Source organism: Panthera uncia (genome assembly GCF_023721935.1).
Source record: "Panthera uncia isolate 11264 chromosome A1 unlocalized genomic scaffold, Puncia_PCG_1.0 HiC_scaffold_16, whole genome shotgun sequence".
NCBI classification, from domain to species: Eukaryota; Metazoa; Chordata; class Mammalia; order Carnivora; family Felidae; genus Panthera; species Panthera uncia.
Window position 1 is genome coordinate 15,673,592 of NW_026057576.1, and position 18,033 is coordinate 15,691,624.

The 18,033-nt window shown below is 35.5% G+C and overlaps 1 protein-coding gene across 1 annotated transcript in view; it reads right to left on the reverse strand.

Annotated features, from left to right (window-relative positions):
• The window catches only part of TRPC4 (transient receptor potential cation channel subfamily C member 4), a 195,889-nt gene that overhangs the window by 139,696 nt on the left and 38,160 nt on the right, over positions 1-18,033 (reverse strand). The window contains exon 2 of the mRNA XM_049646853.1: positions 2,277-2,681. Coding sequence (XP_049502810.1) covers positions 2,277-2,654 — 378 coding nt within the window. The 5' untranslated portion in view covers positions 2,655-2,681. The remainder of the gene's footprint in view (positions 1-2,276; positions 2,682-18,033) is intronic.

Genomic DNA, 18,033 nt, shown 5'->3' on the forward strand with positions numbered 1-18,033 from the left:
CGTGCTACATTGTATACATTTTATGTTCTCACAACCTCACTTTCATTGTACAATGTACCAGGAACTCTAGGGGTAGGTTGGATTTGCTCTTTCAAAATTACAAAGTTCAAACAAAAAGATACAATTTTTTGTTTATTCTCAGTGCCTTCACCCAGGAGGAATTCTAGAATGTACAAATAGAAAAGGAAAATTCTTGGCCAGCAAACAGATACAAGAGAAATCTTCCAGAAACACATGGCCTGGGATATTTCTGACTCCTGGCACACTGCAAACCTTTACTGCCTTTTGTTAATAATCAGGGTTCAGATCAAGTGCCTGGAAGGAGCCAGGACCTACTTGTGAGACTAGTTTAGCTCAGAAGTTGAATATCTTCCAACAAACACTCTCATAATAGCAGATATCTTCTCCAGACACCAAATTACTCTGGCCAGAACAAATGTCATTTGCTAAAGAGACATTGAAATGTATGGCCAGTGTTCTCTAAAAAACAGCACTAAGGTTATTTAGTAATAAATGTAAAGAATGCATTTAAGGACAATTTTGTTCAATAAATTTGTTGCAATTTACAATGATCCAAAAAAAAAAAAAAAAGTTAAACCATTTAAAAAAAAAAGAAAAAGATCCAGACCACCATCATGACACCTCTCTTATGGTCACCTGTATAGACCAAAACCAAGAGGGTGTACAATATAAGGCCATTGTTATTAGAAACGATAGGCTATGATTGCAGAAGGAATTTCAAAATCACAGGGTGACTGAAGAAGTAGCATCTGAACTTACACAGATGAAAACAGACTTCTACTCACTCCTACTTGTGTCCTGCACTCTCTTAGTGGTAAAAACCTGGGATATAACATATATCTTTAGGTGTTACCATTATTACCTGCCCACTTCTGTCCAGGTGAAAGGACAGACGGAAGGAGAGACGAAACAAGTGAATTTTCTACCAGTAAAATGTTAGCAGTATGATGGAAAGGGAACACACAAACAATTGGATATGAAACAGACAACAAAAAGCCAGTAACCCAACAAGCCGAGTATTGTCCTTGTGGAGTGTGGCTTTATGAACCTTAGGTTCAGCCGAGGGGAAGTGGTGGGCATGCATAAAAACGGACCATAGAACACAGCGAGACCTTTTTCCAGCCATGAAGTTTTTCTGCAAATAATGGCTAGCATCCTGATAAAAGTCCTCCAGGAGAGCAGAAATAATAGTAGCCACAGCAGAACTTGCTTTAAAAGAATGTAACATCTCCTAACAGTCTACCATTGGCAGAGCTTGTGCATTATCCAATACGGCAGAAATCGCTAGAGTGTAATAACACACGTTTTAAGATTTTACTTTAAAAGACATTTTGAGTCACTAAAGTTTGTGCAATGTCTTTGCAATTAGTCTATTAGACTTGACGCAGGGAAGTGAAGAGTTCAGTGTGAGAGGAAAAAGGATCAAACAGACAATTCAGATACAGGGCAGTCACAAAGGGAAGAATCTAGACAGAGAAAAAGATTCCTTATTTGTTTCTGTCCATGATTTCTTCACTTCCTTAGCTGTTAAAACAAACAAACAAACAAACAAACAAACAAACCAAAACAAAACCCAAAGAACAAAAAAAATAGGAAGGTAGGGAAAAAAACACCCCACAAATTGTATGTAGATTTGTGTGCCTTCTTAGTTTATTTTGTACTGATGACACTAAGATATAGCTACACTTTGGCATTGGTAAATTTAATACAGTTAAGCCTATAGTCAGAGTTTAGTTATTTTCTAACAATCCTTTTTTTTTTTTAATTTGCCTCAATTTAAAAGAATCCACTAGAGTTTGCTAATGAACAATATCAAAATTAAGTGATAGAATTCACTTTTGCAGTAAGATGCAGAGTCCCAGAATAGGCAAACAAATTAAACAGGAAAAGAGCAAAAAGAATTCAGCCGGTTGCTGTAGAATGTTGAAAAATGAAAGAGGAAAAATAGCCACACACACAGAGTGAGCCCCAACAGCATTCTAGGCTGAGCATTACATAGAAATATTTCCAGTGTAAGGGAAGCCAACACAGGCCACTTTGTTTTGCTTTAGTTCTCCCTCAAGGTCTGATTTGCCAAGCAGGGGGTGCAGGTGCTGGTGACTGTTGGTGGGTAGTAAGTGTGTATCTACCAGTAATTGTCTATCACAATAGTTCTGACTTCAATTCTTGTAATTCTTAAAATCCGGGGAGAATTTTAACATCCACAGAAACCTTCTGCAAGTAAAATATATTAAAAATGGTGCTTTTGCACATACCTGTTTTTCTCCACTGGGCTTTTTGTGATTCAGTAACAGCTCAACAGCTCCAACAACTTCTTTCCTAATAGCGTGTAATAGAGCATCTCCAACATAGACATTAAAGCTTAAAAGTAGTTCGATGAGCTCCAAGTTCTCATTTTCAATTGCAATGAGGAGAGCAGTTCTTCCAAGAGGATCAATGCAATTAATATTGATTTTAAAATAAATTTCAGCTTCCTCCAGGGATTTCTTGACACTTGCATAATCTCCCTTTTCCACAGCATTTAAGTAGGCTTTTTCTGATGGTGAGAGTTCGGATTCTGCTCGGACTATCCTTAGAGGGATGCGATCTCTGTAGGGGGCATTCACATTTCTTTTGTAATAGAACTGAGCCATGTTTCATGCCATGCTATTTCCTTGTCTCTGAAAGTGCAAACAGAACCCCAAAAAACACAAGGATTAGTGCTAATACCCTTTTTAATCAGTATGTGTCACACTTAACAACTAACTATAATGCCAATAACAACAATTATACCATCATTCTGTAATCGATTTTTTTCTCCTTAAACAATGGAAATAGGCTTAATAATTATTCAGTTATCTAGAAATGCAAGTTACAAAGTCCTAGTCTAAAAGGAATAAAAAATTGGAAAAGTTACTTTAAAAGTGGCATCTGTCAGAGGAGGTACCTGTAATTTTTGGAAATTATTTACAAAATTTATCGTAAATATATACAGTTTTTAACAGAGAACTCTGAAACTTAAAGGTTGTATCTTTGAGGTCCTAAAAAGGAACCAGGGATTTTCAAATGTATCATTCACTATCGATTTTGCTAAACATATAGATGCTATTGAAATTATGAAATATCACTATCTTAGTAAAATGCTTTTCATTTGTAATGTATCTATTCTTAATGTCACTAAGTACTGACATCAAGTTAATATGAATTGATGATATCAATATCAATGAAATATCATACTGAGCCTGATGAGTATAACTGTTTATCCCCTTTGTAAGTGAATTCACTTGAGGGGAATGAATGTGTATTGATGACATTAATGATCAAGGTGAGTCTAAGCAATTTACCAAACGAAGAATTTAGAAATGTTCATGTAGAGAAAGTTTATTATGAAAATGCTATTTTCTTAATTCTATTACCTTGATATCATGAAACAATAAGCCACAAGACAGAAATATTTTCATTATATAATGTATTATTTGGAAGTTATAGTAAAGATACAGTTGAAGATGAAGGAATTATTTTAAATAAATAAAAGATCATCTTAAGACAGATTAACAAGAACGAAGTCACTGGCAATTATATTGATTTAGTATTATCCTACTGATACAAACTTGCAGAAAAATCTATTATGTTTTTAAAAATTTTTTATTGCTATTAGCTCCTGATTTCATATTTATGATCTGAACTATTGTATTATTCTATGTCATTTATATTCAACCTACATGTTTATTTACATACATTTACTATTAAATTAAAATTAATGGGGGATTCTGGGTACCTGAACATGCATAGTCATCTTAATTGATCTTTTTAGACCTAATCATTTTATGAGTAAATTAACCTGATTTGAATAATACTTTAAAGGTAGATTAAACATGTATTGAATGAGCAAATGTGATTACATTTAATGGAATGTTTTCAATTTGGGAAATTATGCATCATTTGCATGCTACCTCAATTTAATAGGAATTTCCGTTATCAAGTAGTTAAGTTTCACTTTTTGATGTTTCAGATTATTAATCACAATTTCTCAAATATTGAGGTTCAGCATATAATACACACAACTTTTATTTCCTAATTTGTTCCTTTCTGACATTAGGTTTAGTATCTTATTAAGACCCTTTCATAAATGAAGCAAATGTAAGAATCTCATAAGCCAGAATATTTTTCTCAAATATTTCACATTTTATTAGCCTTGGTGTTTTAAATGTATAATGACCAACTACACAGCATAATATACACTCATTTCTGCAATTTCAGACAGGGGGTATTGTAAGTTCTTTAAATGGTAATGTTAATTTTTCAGAGGAGAATTTTCAACTCTATTACTTTTAGGTGTGCAAATTATAATCAAGCTTCAAGTTTGGTATTTGGAGGTCCTCCAGTATTTGGAGATGTTTTAACTCACTAGAATCATGGGATAGAATTTATATAATTTATATTATGGGATAACAAGGACAATTTAATATTCTAGCATAAATAAAACTACAATAAATCAAGATTATTATGATCCTACATATCTCATTATAACTTTCTGATCCCAAATGCCAGCACTTCCCTCCCAATCCATGTTAGCATCAGTAAGAGTGTGTGGAATCAATGTCAATGGTTTTCACATTGTAATTTTACCAGGACTACAACATAAATGCTTCATAATGATAATAAGTGGCACTAATATTCCATTTCAATGCTCACTTTGTTTATTTGCTCACTTTGTTCTTACTCCAGACTCTTGGAAAAATACATAAACATTCCTTTTTAGAACTGAATTCAAGGGGCGCCTGGGTGGCGCAGTCGGTTAAGCGTCCGACTTCAGCCAGGTCACGATCTCGCGGTCTGTGAGTTCGAGCCCCGCGTCAGGCTCTGGGCTGATGGCTCGGAGCCTGGAGCCTGTTTCCGATTCTGTGTCTCCCTCTCTCTCTGCCCCTCCCCCGTTCATGCTCTGTCTCTCTCTGTCCCAAAAATAAATAAATAAACGTTGAAAAAAAAAAAAAACTGAATTCAAGCTTTGCCACCAATAGTTGTTTTGCTTAAGACTAATGTTTCAAAGTAACTTACCGAAAGTACAGGTTAAAAGAAGATATGAAAATACACACACACACACACACACACACACACTTTGCAGAACTCTGTCTGAATTGTTAGTCAAGATTAAAAATCACCCTAGCGAATGGAATATTTTTATTTTATTTTATTGCATTTACTCTATTTTATTAGTGATGATATCAAATAATTAGATAGTGGAGGGGCCTGGGTGGCTTAACAGCGAATGACTCTTGATTTGGACTCAGGTCATCTCAAGGTTCGTGCGATCGAACCCAGCATCAGGCTCTGTGCTGACAGCATAGAGCTTGTTTGGGATTCTCTCTCTCTGCCTCTTTCTTTGTATCTCTCAAAATAAATAAATAAACATTACCAAAAAGAATTAGATAGTAAATAGCATTTGACTTCTCGCTTTTAAAGCACAGGATGGGGTGTGTTGGTGGTTTAGTGGTGAGCATAACTACCTCCCAAAGCTCAGGATGTCAGTGACAATGAAGAGACTGGTGAACAACAGAGAAGGTACTGGAGAAATTGGGGGAGAGGAGAACAGATAATAAGAAATTAGATTTATTAAAATCTATTTCATTTAATCCAGATAATTGCCATAAATGTAAACTCCGTAAGGACGGGTTAAAACATGATACTTCCCTGAAAGGAAGACATATTCTAGTGAACACTGTGTTCAAAATGTGAACTAGGTATGAGACGTTACATTCAGTTACCTGTTTCTCCATCCATAAAGAGGGGCAAACAACACTATCAAAGGAATGAGTGAGAAGAATCAGTGTCAGCGCTGAAAAAGATCTATTAACAGTATTGTCGTCTTTTAGTTTCTTGGGTTTGAAACAAATATAAGACCTCACATTAAGAAAGATAGATGGAATTTAAATATATTAAAATTTTAAATACATTCAATAAATGAAATTTAATTATTTACAATGAATTGCAAAACACACACACATAAAACAATTCTGGTTAAGACTTTAGAAGAGTGAAGATTATATAACTTTTCAGTACATAGACTTTAGACAAGTCGGATTATTTGAGTTGCAGGGATACTAATAAAAGGACAAAAATCAAGTTTAACTTTTGGAAACTGTGATAGACGGATGTGACAGTGAGTGTAAGGTGCTGATAAGGCTGATGGAGTTCCTGAATTGACACATTTATCAGCAACTATGGAATTGCTTCTGGATAGAAAGTCTGTAAAAGAACAGGAGGCTCAGTACAGCAAAGATCCTGACCTAAAGCGTGCGAATCAATGCCTGTTCCTGGTCTTGAACTTTCAGAATGAACTTTCTGGAAAGGAGAAGATGTTTTCCCCCATGAAATCACAGAACTGAACAGATTCTTTGATTTCAATGCCCCCTGTAGAACACACAATCCAGAAGTGAAATGAATGTTTCATTGTTATGTTTCAAAGACTCAGAAGAGAGATGGGAAGTGATGGGAAAAAAACCCCTCAAATTCTGCAATGTGAATTTTTAATTAACTGAAATTTTATTTTCTGTAAATGCGTTGGGAATTAAAACCATCAAAAAGGTAGATTGTCATCAATCCCAAGAGAAATTAAAAAAAAAATTGTCACTAGATATGAGAACCACAATTACCTAAGCAACATAGTGATATACAGAAAAAGAAAAGTTTCAATATTTACATGGATCAGAAAGCATATTCCCTAGAGGATGGACTTAGTTGCTGGGTGGAAAGAACAGTGCGCTTCCAAAGAACACAAGGGAAAGAAAATATGCAGAATACAGAAATCTCCACTCTTGAGCAGAAATCATTAAAGTTAAAAGAAAAGTTCCATATATATATGTATATATATATACGTATATATATATATACGTATATATATATACATATATATACGTATATATGTATATATATATATTTAAATTATATATATTATATATGTATATATATGCACATATACACATAAATATGCATATATATAATATTTATATATATATGTAGTTTTTTATTCCCTAGGTTACTGTCAAAGCATTCATGTTTACAGGTTGACTTCATCACACCATGAGAAATCTGACTCACATTTTTTGTTAGGGTACTACTACATATATTTAAGTTGCTTTTGTACTTTTCATGGACTCTGGTATGAAATAACATTTTCTCAGATAATTTACTGACATTTGATCCAATTCAGATTTTTATTTTTGGCTATTGGTATAGTACATTATCTCTATAATCTTTGATATAATACACACTCCACATAAACACCAAATGCTCTAATCTTTGGTACCACTTTGAATTCCAGACCTGTTCCTACTGTCTTCAGGCAAGATACCACATGAACATTTCAGTAGCTGTAAGTCTTGTACCAAAAGTGCCACATAATTCACTGAAATGTTTTGTGACTTAGTCTGACCAAAACCCAAGTGACTCTTGTTTTGATGTTGTAAAAGCACACTGACTACCAAATTCTTCTGAAAGGTTTTAAGGATATTTCTGTGAATTTCAAGAAGTTCATGCTATATTACCTTATGAAAAGAAAAACACTTTGTTAACTAAATATTACAACATCCTAAGATTTTAAAGGAGGAAGTTGGGATTATGCTTATGTTTAAAATGGAAGCCCCTTATGATTTAACAAGTACCAAACTTAAAACTAAACCCTAAATATTCCTATTTAAAAACAAAACAAAACAAAACAGTACCTAGGAGAATGCATTTGCAGGGCAAAAAAAAAAGTTATTTATCTTGATTTTTATCTCATGGGATTTAGAAAACATGTTTTAGAAAGTATATATAGCTGTCAGAGTTTGAATTTCCACCCTGAGAGTTAGAATGTGCATTGATATATTCCTGTTTTTCCCTCCAATTTCAGAGGAAAGGATGCTCTCTCTCTCTTTGCTCAGGCTGCGAATCCCGCTGCCTGAGGAGTTTTCAGTCATTGCCACTTCTCTAAAACCTTACATCAGCCCCTTCCTTCTTTCAGACCTTAAACTTTTCTCTGCATACTGAACTCAGATATATACAGGTACCTAATTTTCAGATAGGTATTTTTTAAAGTAGGTGTAAATGTTTTCTCTGTATTTATTTGTTAATTTTTTTCATTTTATTTATTTGAGAGAGAGAGAGAGCACAAGTGGGGGAGAGGAGCAGAGGGAGAGAGAGAGGGAATCCCAGACAGGCTCCACACTCAGCATGGAGTCTAATACGGGACTCGATCGGACAACCCTGGGATCATGACCTGAGCCGAAATCAAGGATGCTTGACAGACTGAACCAAGAGGCGCCCCTTTCACATAGTTATTTTAAAATTCTAATTATCTTTGGCAATTATCTCTCTCTCATCTCTGATTTTCTTTATTTTATAAAGTTTAACCTTATCTCTCATTTACTCATTTACTCTCCCTAAGATAGTACTTATTGCCATCATGGAATAAATACTTTCCTTAAAGTCAATCATGTCCTGCTAATTGCCAGATTCATTTTGATGCTTTTCAGGCCACATGATACTTGGCTTTCCAGCAGCCTTTCTAAATAAGATGTGCCTCCCCTTGAGTTCTCTGATGCTCTTCTGTAATGTTCTACCTTCTGCCTACACGTGATCTCTCTCCGTAGTCCCCCAGCTTGTTTTCCTTCCATCTAAAGCCTAAATGTTGTTAATACCAGGGTTCTGCCCATGGCTCTTTTCTCCATTTGTCACTCTCACTAGCAATTTTCATCTGTTACTCATTATTCAAAATGTTCCATAAAACCCATATATGTTTTTAAAGTCTGCTGTTATGTTTTCAGTATGTTCTAAAATCCATGTTCCCAGGCCATACCTCTCTAAAGTTCTAGACACATGCTGTCCAGTATGGTAGCCAGTAGTCACATGTGACTATTTAAATGTAAAGTAACTAACATTAAATCATATTAAGGATCATTTCTTAAATCTTACTGGCCATATTTCAACTGCAGTATAGCATTTCCTGTGTGTAATGCTGACTGACTTTATCTCCTCATTATTATTGGCTACACCAATATCCTTCCAAATCATCTCACTGATATTATTCTTGCAACCTCTCTAGCCTCCACAATGTCAGATACCTAATCATGCTAAAATGTAAATCTGATCAAGTCACTCTCTTACTTATAACTCATAAATGACTGATAATCATTCACAGGAAAACATACTAACTTATTACAGAATATTGGACTCTCATGATCTGGTTTCTAAATGCCTTCTTGTATATATTTCCCAAGACTGCTCTTGGAAAACCGTATTTCACATTGACAAACTACTTGGCTACTAAATCTCTAGGCATTTTCTCATACTGTTGTTCACAACAGGAATACCTTTCCTTCCCTTGAGCGTCTAGTAACTCCTGCCAAGTTTTAAAAACTCCTGTGAAGTATCATAGCCTTGAGGATTTTTCTTCCCTTCCTCCTAAAGAAGGGTTATATGGTGTTTTTTAATGGGTCTTTATAAACTCTGTGGACCTCTTAGATTTAGAACTTTTCTTATTTACTGTATAGAAGACATCCATATGTCAAACATTGGCAATACCATGGTGAATGAAAGCCAAAATCTTTGTACTCATAGAGCTTATGATCCATGGAAGAGGATCCACAGAAATTTAAAAAGGCAAAGGTGCAAACTGAATGATTACAATTTTGTTAAGGTTATAATGGAAATAAATGGTGAGAGGCTATGGAGAAGCATGGCACAGGGGAAGAAGAGATGGAGAGTTGCATGAGGTAGGGTGGTCAAGGGTGGCCTCTCTATGACATGAAAGATGATAAAATGCTAGCTAGATAAAATGTGAACAGTGCAGAGAAAACCATTACATTAAAAGGATCTGAAAGTGAGAAGACGGCGAGGCAGGAGGAACATTTTAGTGTGTGGAAGAGGCCAGCTTGACTGGATTATAGTGAGTAAAGGAGAGAATGGAGGAGGTGACTCTGCAGCCCACAGTGTGGGGTATGAATTTTGGAAAGCATTCTAAGCATAATAAGTTACTGAAGGGCTTTGAGCTGGGGAGTAACTTGATCCAATTTCTGTTTTTAAAGGTCACTCTGGCTGCTAATTGATTTGGAATTGTGCAAGAGTGGAAACTAAAAGATCATCTGCTAGTAAACCAAGTGAGTACCATCAAGAGTCTCTATCAGGAAAGAGTATATATTAACCTCTATGATTAAGAATGCGAAACTCTTGGACTCTGATCGTGGTATAATGCTGATGGGGAATTAAGTGTCTGCCCATATTTTATTGAGTTTACTCATATTATTACATTATTGAATGTATTTTGAGTAATGTTATTCTAGCCGTCTTTCCCATATCTATATTTTTTTCTCATAATTTTGTAGAATTTGAAGTTTTTCAGGAATACACCTGCCATTTGGTAACAGGGTTGCATATATACATATTGCTGTTACTACATCAGAAACATTTGTACTTCTTTCATTGTGTCAAAGATGTTGATACTTGGCGTGTTGACAATGAAAGTGTCACATGGTAAAAAAAAGAAACATTAAGAAGAAATGTGGGGAGAAACTACGCATGTTGCAAATACATAGTATACAAATTTCAACAAAGAAAGACTAACCTAGTTTCAAAAATGACTTATTCAGCAGCAAAATGCATTCAAAGTACCCCACCACACTCAGATCCTGTAATCCATAGCTGACCTTTAGTTTCTGAAATTGTGTGTGTGTACGTGTGTGTACGCGCGCGCGCGTGTGTGTGTGTGTGTGTGTGTGTGCGCATGTGCGTCTATGTACTGTCAGGGTGGTAATTGTTGTCTTTAGCCCAAGACAAAAAGAAATGTATCTTTTAGTGATAGCAAAAATAATATAAAATGCTTAAATTTGGATGCACATATAAAATTTTTGATAAATATATGACCCTTTTATTTTAAAAAATACCACTTACATTACTTCAAGAGGTAAGAAAGGATACTGTGTGGCTTAGGGGTTACTGCTGGTAGTGGCTGTGGTGGGATGTGTGTGGGGGGCGGGGAGAAAGAGAGAGAGAGAGGTAATTGAACTTATATTGCAAGTTATTGTTGTAGTAATATATCAATAGGGAAGCATGACAGATCAGTGCAGGAAATAGAAAAATAATAAATAATGTTGACACAACTGGTTAGAAGTTTTGGAAATAATTATTTTGGAACACCATGAACATAGATTCTAAATGAATTTAAAAGTGAAATATTGAAACAAATGAAATTTCAATGGCGAAGAGTTTTTTAAGCAAAAAGCATTCGAGAAATGACTATGAGAAAGACTTATGCATACAAAGAATTAAAAAAACTTAGTATCCAAACATAATACACTAAATTAAAAGGCAAAACAAGGGAAATTATTCAAAATAAATATGACTGAGAAGAGCTTATTAAATAGAAAAGAAAAACACTAAGATTCAAAGAATAAAAAGACCAGCCTCCTCAGAGAAAAAGAAATCCAAGTGGAAAATATCATTTGAAAATGCATTCTACTTTTCTGACCTCTAAAATGGAGAAGTTTACCAGGACAATAAAAGCTATCGCCTGTAAAATGTGATCAGATTAAATACAAAAGAATAGCCAATACCAGAAAGGATTCGGTGAAAATACTTCTCTTATAAGTTGCTGGTGATAGTTTAAACTGAAAAGGAATTGGAAATATGTGTGTCCATCTTTGGAAGGGTTCAAGCCCTTCACCCTAGGAGTATCTCTTCCAGGAATTCACCCTGGAGTTATATTTTACAAGGCAGGCAATAGTTACAAGGCAGACATAAATAAGTATTTTTATTTATGCACACAAAAGAAAAATAACTGTTATCTATTGTTGGAAACAACTGGAGAGGCTCAAAAGTCAATAATTGTCAGCTAGTTCAATTAAAAGCTTTGGGGCGCCTGGGTGGCGCAGTCGGTTAAGCGTCCGACTTCAACCAGGTCACGATCTCGCGGTCCGTGAGTTTGAGCCCCGCGTCAGGCTCTGGGCTGATGGCTCGGAGCCTGGAGCCTGTTTCCGATTCTGTGTCTCCCTCTCTCTCTGCCCCTCGCCCGTTCATGCTCTGTCTCTCTCTGTCCCAAAAATAAATAAAAAACGTTTAAAAAAAAATAAAAAAAATAATAAATAAATAAATAAATAAAAGCTGAATATTCATTTAATAAAAAATGTGTAGCTATTAAAATAACATGTTTTAAAGGCTAATGTCACACAAAATAATCGTATTATGATAAGTGCTAATCACGGATAACATTTTCAACACAAGATTAGCATCTGCAACAATGATAAAACTTATAACAAGGAGATAACTATACTCACAATTAAGAAAGGTTACCTATGTGGGGTCGGGGCGATGCCTGGGTGGCTCGGTTGGTTAAGTGTCTGACTCTTGATTTCAGCTCAGGTCATGATCTCATGGTTTGTGAGTTCAAGCCCTATCTTGGGAACTGTGCTGACAGTGTGGAGTCTGTTTGGGATTCTCACTCTCCCTCTCTCTCTGCCCCTTGCCAATCATGTTCTCTCTCAAAATAAATAAACTTGAAAGAAAGAAAGAAAGAAAGAAAGAAAGAAAGAAAGAAAGAAAAAAGAGAAAAAAGAGAGAAAGAAAGGTTACCTATGGGTAATAGGTGGTTTTTGTTCTGATTTACATTTTCTAGTTTTTGATAAAGATGATACAATGATTTTAGTTTTTAAAACAGTCAAAGCAGAATACAATGTTCCTCTTTATTGATTTTTATAATATTCCAGAGAATATTGTTTTAACATTACCATGGGAGCTCTTAGCATTTGGGGGGATAAAAGTAGATGCCCCTGTAACCTCTGAGATACACACACACACACACACACACACACACATACACACACACATATATAAATATAAATAATTTATGGCATATAATTTATGATATACAAAATTATGATATATAATGTATATATCATATATATATACATATATATATATGTATGGGGTGCCTGGGTGGTGGTATATATATATACCTGCGTGGTTATATATATATATATATATATATATATATATACACACACACACATATATATACACACACACATACATTTATATATATTTTTATATATTTTTACATATTTATATTTATATGCTTATATATATAAATATATACTTATATATATTTATATATATATGGTGGTATATTTATATACCTGGATGGGTGTGTGTGTGTGTGTGTGTGTGTGTGTGTATATATATATATATATATATATAATTTGTGTGTGTTTAGAGGCTGAATCCACAAATGTTTCCAAATCCATTGTTTTCTATATTCCTAAAACAACCTGTCCTTTTCCTATAAAAAGGAAAGGATAGGCTTTTTTCCCCCCATTTCCAGTTACTGGAGATACCATGGTGAGGCTATTATCAAGGTTCCAACTTGTAAATCCTGAAGCCAATTTATTTTTATTAGTCCACTGCAGTTTCAGGCAAAGGATCACCTTCGGTGAAGCAGTGTCCTCTCTATCTGAGTGCACAGGCTTTAAAGGAAAATACATGAAGTGGGTGGGAGTGACAGAGGACAATCTGATCAATTGTTTCAATCCTAAAGACAAATTAGTTCACTAGGGTGCATCAGTGTCACATCTGCCTGATGACAGCTGGAAATCTTTACTTCTTCATGTGTTGGTTCAAGTACTCAAAGATTTATTACGGCTTCTTCTGTAGCAGATCAAGACTATTTTGCAGGCTGAGGATATAAAGTGAAATAAAACACAGTCCCCGATGGATGAATTTTTTGTGGTATGTAAATTATGTCTCAATAGCGCATTTAAAATAACAGCAAGAAATCCCAGACCTCAGGGAGAATGCTGTTAGGTGGAGAAGGAGCATTGTCCATAACTGATAGTAAATACCATATGGTAATCCATACATTATAGATTTATATACTGTTTCCTTGGGATTTACAAGAGAAAGCCATTAGTTGTAGGCGTGCCATGGAGGGTGTAAAAATGGTTGCTAGAGGAGATGGACTTTTACCTAAATATCTGAATAATTACCTAAATTATTTCCCTAGTGACTATATAGAAGCAAAGAATTCTGGGAAGAGGAGGCAAAACATTTAAAGGAATGGAGATGAAAAAAAGCTCCTCATTCTGTACTAGTCTCCACTCCTAGAATAAGTGGCCATACTTCTACACAACGGCTTTCCTGTTATGTCTTTTAGAATTTGTTATCCCAATTTTGTTCTAAATCATTTAGTGGCCCTTATTGTTTCCTACCAAACACTGTTCCTGTTAGTGACTGTATAAATTTGGGCATGTGAAAGAACGATAGAAAGTCACAGAAAAAGATAATTAAGTTTCTGTGGCTCAGAGAAGTTTAAAAACTTCTGCCAGTTCACACCGCCAGTAAGTACTGCATCCGGAAGATGCATCAAAGGGATGAGCAATGAAAATACTAATGGTTTCAATGGGAAATCAGAGCCAGACTTGGCTCTCATTCTTCTATCTCACATTCCCGATCAACTTTTGGTCTAGGCAGGTAAGAGCCAGAGTTCTACTAGGGCTGCTTCTGAATGAAGCTGGTCCCTTCATGTCCCTAGGGACTTTGTTCTTGCCTTGTTGTTTAGATCTCCACAGATTAAGATTTTACTGGAAACCCCAGTCCCTTGAAACAACAAAACAGTAACGCAACAGAAACAACAGCACTTACTGAACACAGTATGTACCAAGCACCGTCCTTTTACATATATGAACTCAATTAATTCTTGGGAAGACCCCCTGCAGTAAACATTACTAGTGCCCCTTGGGACGGATATTGGGACCAAATAACATGATAAAATCACAAGGGCTTGATACATGTGTTCCTGATCCTATACTCATTTTTCCTTATCCTGTGTTACACGTTTTGCCTTTACTCTGTTACTGAATGTCCATTCAGTTTCTCACCAATTGGGTTTTTATCATGCGCCTCAATTCTCTACTATTGCATTACCCGTGTAGTAAGTGGATCTCGTAATTCTGAACCTCAGTTTCTTCATTACTATTACTTTCAGAAAGTTCTTTTGAGTCCTTACCAACACTACTGGACCTTCCTTAAATGCTAGCCAGTCTCTCAGATCTTACGCTTCTTTGCAAATTGAGTCTTAGCTGTGATATTGATCTGTACTCAAGGTAATGAAATCCTATTTGTCACACCTCCATTGGATCTTCACCTGCTAAGGAATATTTCCAGGTTCATAGATTCACAGATCCCTAATCTCTTCCTTCCCGCTTTCTTGTCTCTGCCTCTCAGTTAACCTGGTTCAGTTCACCATGGATGCAACCAAGAAAAGGTAGCATTATTTAGTCCTTTGCTCATTATTAGAAGGTGCAGGAGGGTCAAAAATGTGTACCTTCTCCACCCTGAGAAGGTACTTTAATATAGAAAATCAAAGCAAACTACCTCATACCTTTTACACAGAGTTTTATTCAGGGTAACTTACCTACAGGGGCAATGGGTGAGCGGACGATCCAGGGCCCTGTGTATGTAGGTATTCCCCACCCCTAGTCTCCCCCAAGTCCAGACCTTAATCCCCAGCTTTTATGGAGTGAGGAGCGTGATGGTGAGGTCACAAGGTTGTTATCTAAAGTGGGGCCCTCTGTGCACCAGTGTGGAGAACAAGATGGAGGGCCAAAGATGGAATCAGTGTTAATAGCACTGCTACATTCATGTGAGATGTAGCAATGGTAAATAACTGAGAGTTTCACTCTCAATGTTAAGTTGAGCCCAGAAGGTTAAAGCTCAGTAGGATTGTGCGGCATGCTAACTCTTACTTCCTTCACTATATGGAGAGTCGTTCAGATTGAGTATTTAACATTCTAAAAGCACTCTACAGTTAACAGAAAAGTAGAAGGTGTAAATATTGTAAAATGCAATCTCTTCCTTTTGTCTTGAACTTTAAAATCTTTTACTCAATCTTTTCATGTCCTTAGAATTAACTGAGTTTATTTCTACACTGAACTCAAACATCAGTTATGCAAATCAAAGGCAAATTAGGTTTTTTTTAAACTAGATTGCTTAGAATACTCTTCATAAAGGTTCATTATGCACAAGGAATTTAGCATCTCTTAAATACCTCCAACAAGTATAGTAATTACCATAGCAACTTAAAAGATTAAATTTATTTGGCAAAGCAGTTTTTCCAGGTTATTTGGTTATTGTCCAAATTTGTGATAGATTTGCTGTCCAGAGAATTTTGTTATTCTGTGCAGTTATTAATCCTATGACATTATGATCATTTTAATGATACAAAGCTGTATTATGATTTCTAAATACTCATCCTAGAAGTTTATTTCTTTAGTATATTGGAATACTTAAGACTACACTTAAACCTGCTTTCTTTTTTAATGTTTATTTATTTTGGTGGGGGAGGGGCAGAGAGAGAGGGAGAGAGAGAATCCCAAGCAGGCTCAGTGCTGTCGGCACACAGCCGGACACAGGGCTTGATCCCGTGAACTGTGAGATCATGACCTGACTGCTTAACTGACTGAGTCACCCAGGCACCCCTTATAGGTGCTTTTATTATTATTAGCAGGCATGTTAACAATTTCTTTTCAATTCAATTAGCTCTATGCTTTGGATGTTTAACAGATATGATAGGATTATTTACATAAATGGCACAGCTTATTTTCTATCAAGTCTTCATTTAGCTTTCATTAAATAAAACAAGTTTTCTTTAAGTCAGTTCTCCTGTTATTCCAAAGGTTGGCATAAACTAATCGCAAGTATTGATTAAGAAATGAGAACAAGCTATCAACGATTTCATCAAATCCCCCATTCCACTCTGGCTCTGTTACAAACAGCTCTTGGGGTGCCTGGGTGGCTCAGTCAGTTAAGCATCTGAGTTCAGCTCAGTCATGATCTCAGGTTCGTGAGTTCAAGCCCCGCATCAGGCTGCATGCTGACAGCTCAGAGCCTGGAGCCTGCTTCTGACTCTCTATCTCCTTCTCTCTCTGCCCCTCCCCCGCCCATACTCTGTCTCTCTCTGTCTCTCAAAAATAAAACATTAGAAAAACAAAAGTAAAAAAAAACAAACAAAAGAAAAAAAGAAAAGAAAAACAAACAGCTCTTAAATCTCTGCTAATTTTTTCTGCTTCTTGGGGAAGCAGAAATTTGAGGAAAACTGAGATCTACTCTGATTCTGATAGATATGATCCCACACCCCTTCTGGTTAAACAGTTAGTTTTGTAAGCAGTTGCTGATTTATTAAACTTACCATGAAAGTGAAGATGGGGGGTAGATATTTTAGGTGTGAATTTTCCATTTTCCACTCCAAATTAGAATTCAAAAGTGTCATGATATTAAAAACTTTGTAGGTTCTCTGTATGCACTGGTGGAACATTTAGATGAGAAGTGAAAAAATATTTCCATCAATCAAATATTTTTGCCTACATAGTATCAGAAATTGGAATATCTATAAATATTTGCTTTTCTTACTTTGAGCCAGATGTTTGACACATTACAGTTACAGCTCTCTGCCGCTGAAACCTTCTGTCACTTAATCTCAGATTGGCCACTGCTCCCAGAGACTTAGTCTCTTTATCAGTCGAGGCAGAGAATAACGCCCATGCAGGGCTGTTAGTATACAAGTGTAGTACGATGTAAAAAAGCGTCTGATACACAGGTATTGATGGTGATTATATTTAGTTTCACTGAATTTTCACCTGGAAAATTGCTAGATGTGAGCTCAAAAAAAAATTGTCCTTTTTTTTTTTTGTTTAAATTGAGCTTAAATTTTCCTAAATTAAGACAAAGGTAAATGGCACATTTATTCCATGAGATACATAATAGAAATGCAATGATCTGTCTATAGTCTTATTTTTTAATGCAAGAAATATTTATTAATTTTATAAAATTAGTTCTCAGACTAGTAGAGAGATATTGATTAGCTAGGTTCAGAGTTTACGAGAGAACCAATTTCTAATAATCTACCATCATCCCATGCATTTAATATTTACCTGTCAGCTTCAGTTTTATAAGGTTGGGAAAGAATAACTGTGTCTCATAAAATTAATGAGGATATGAATGAATTACTTT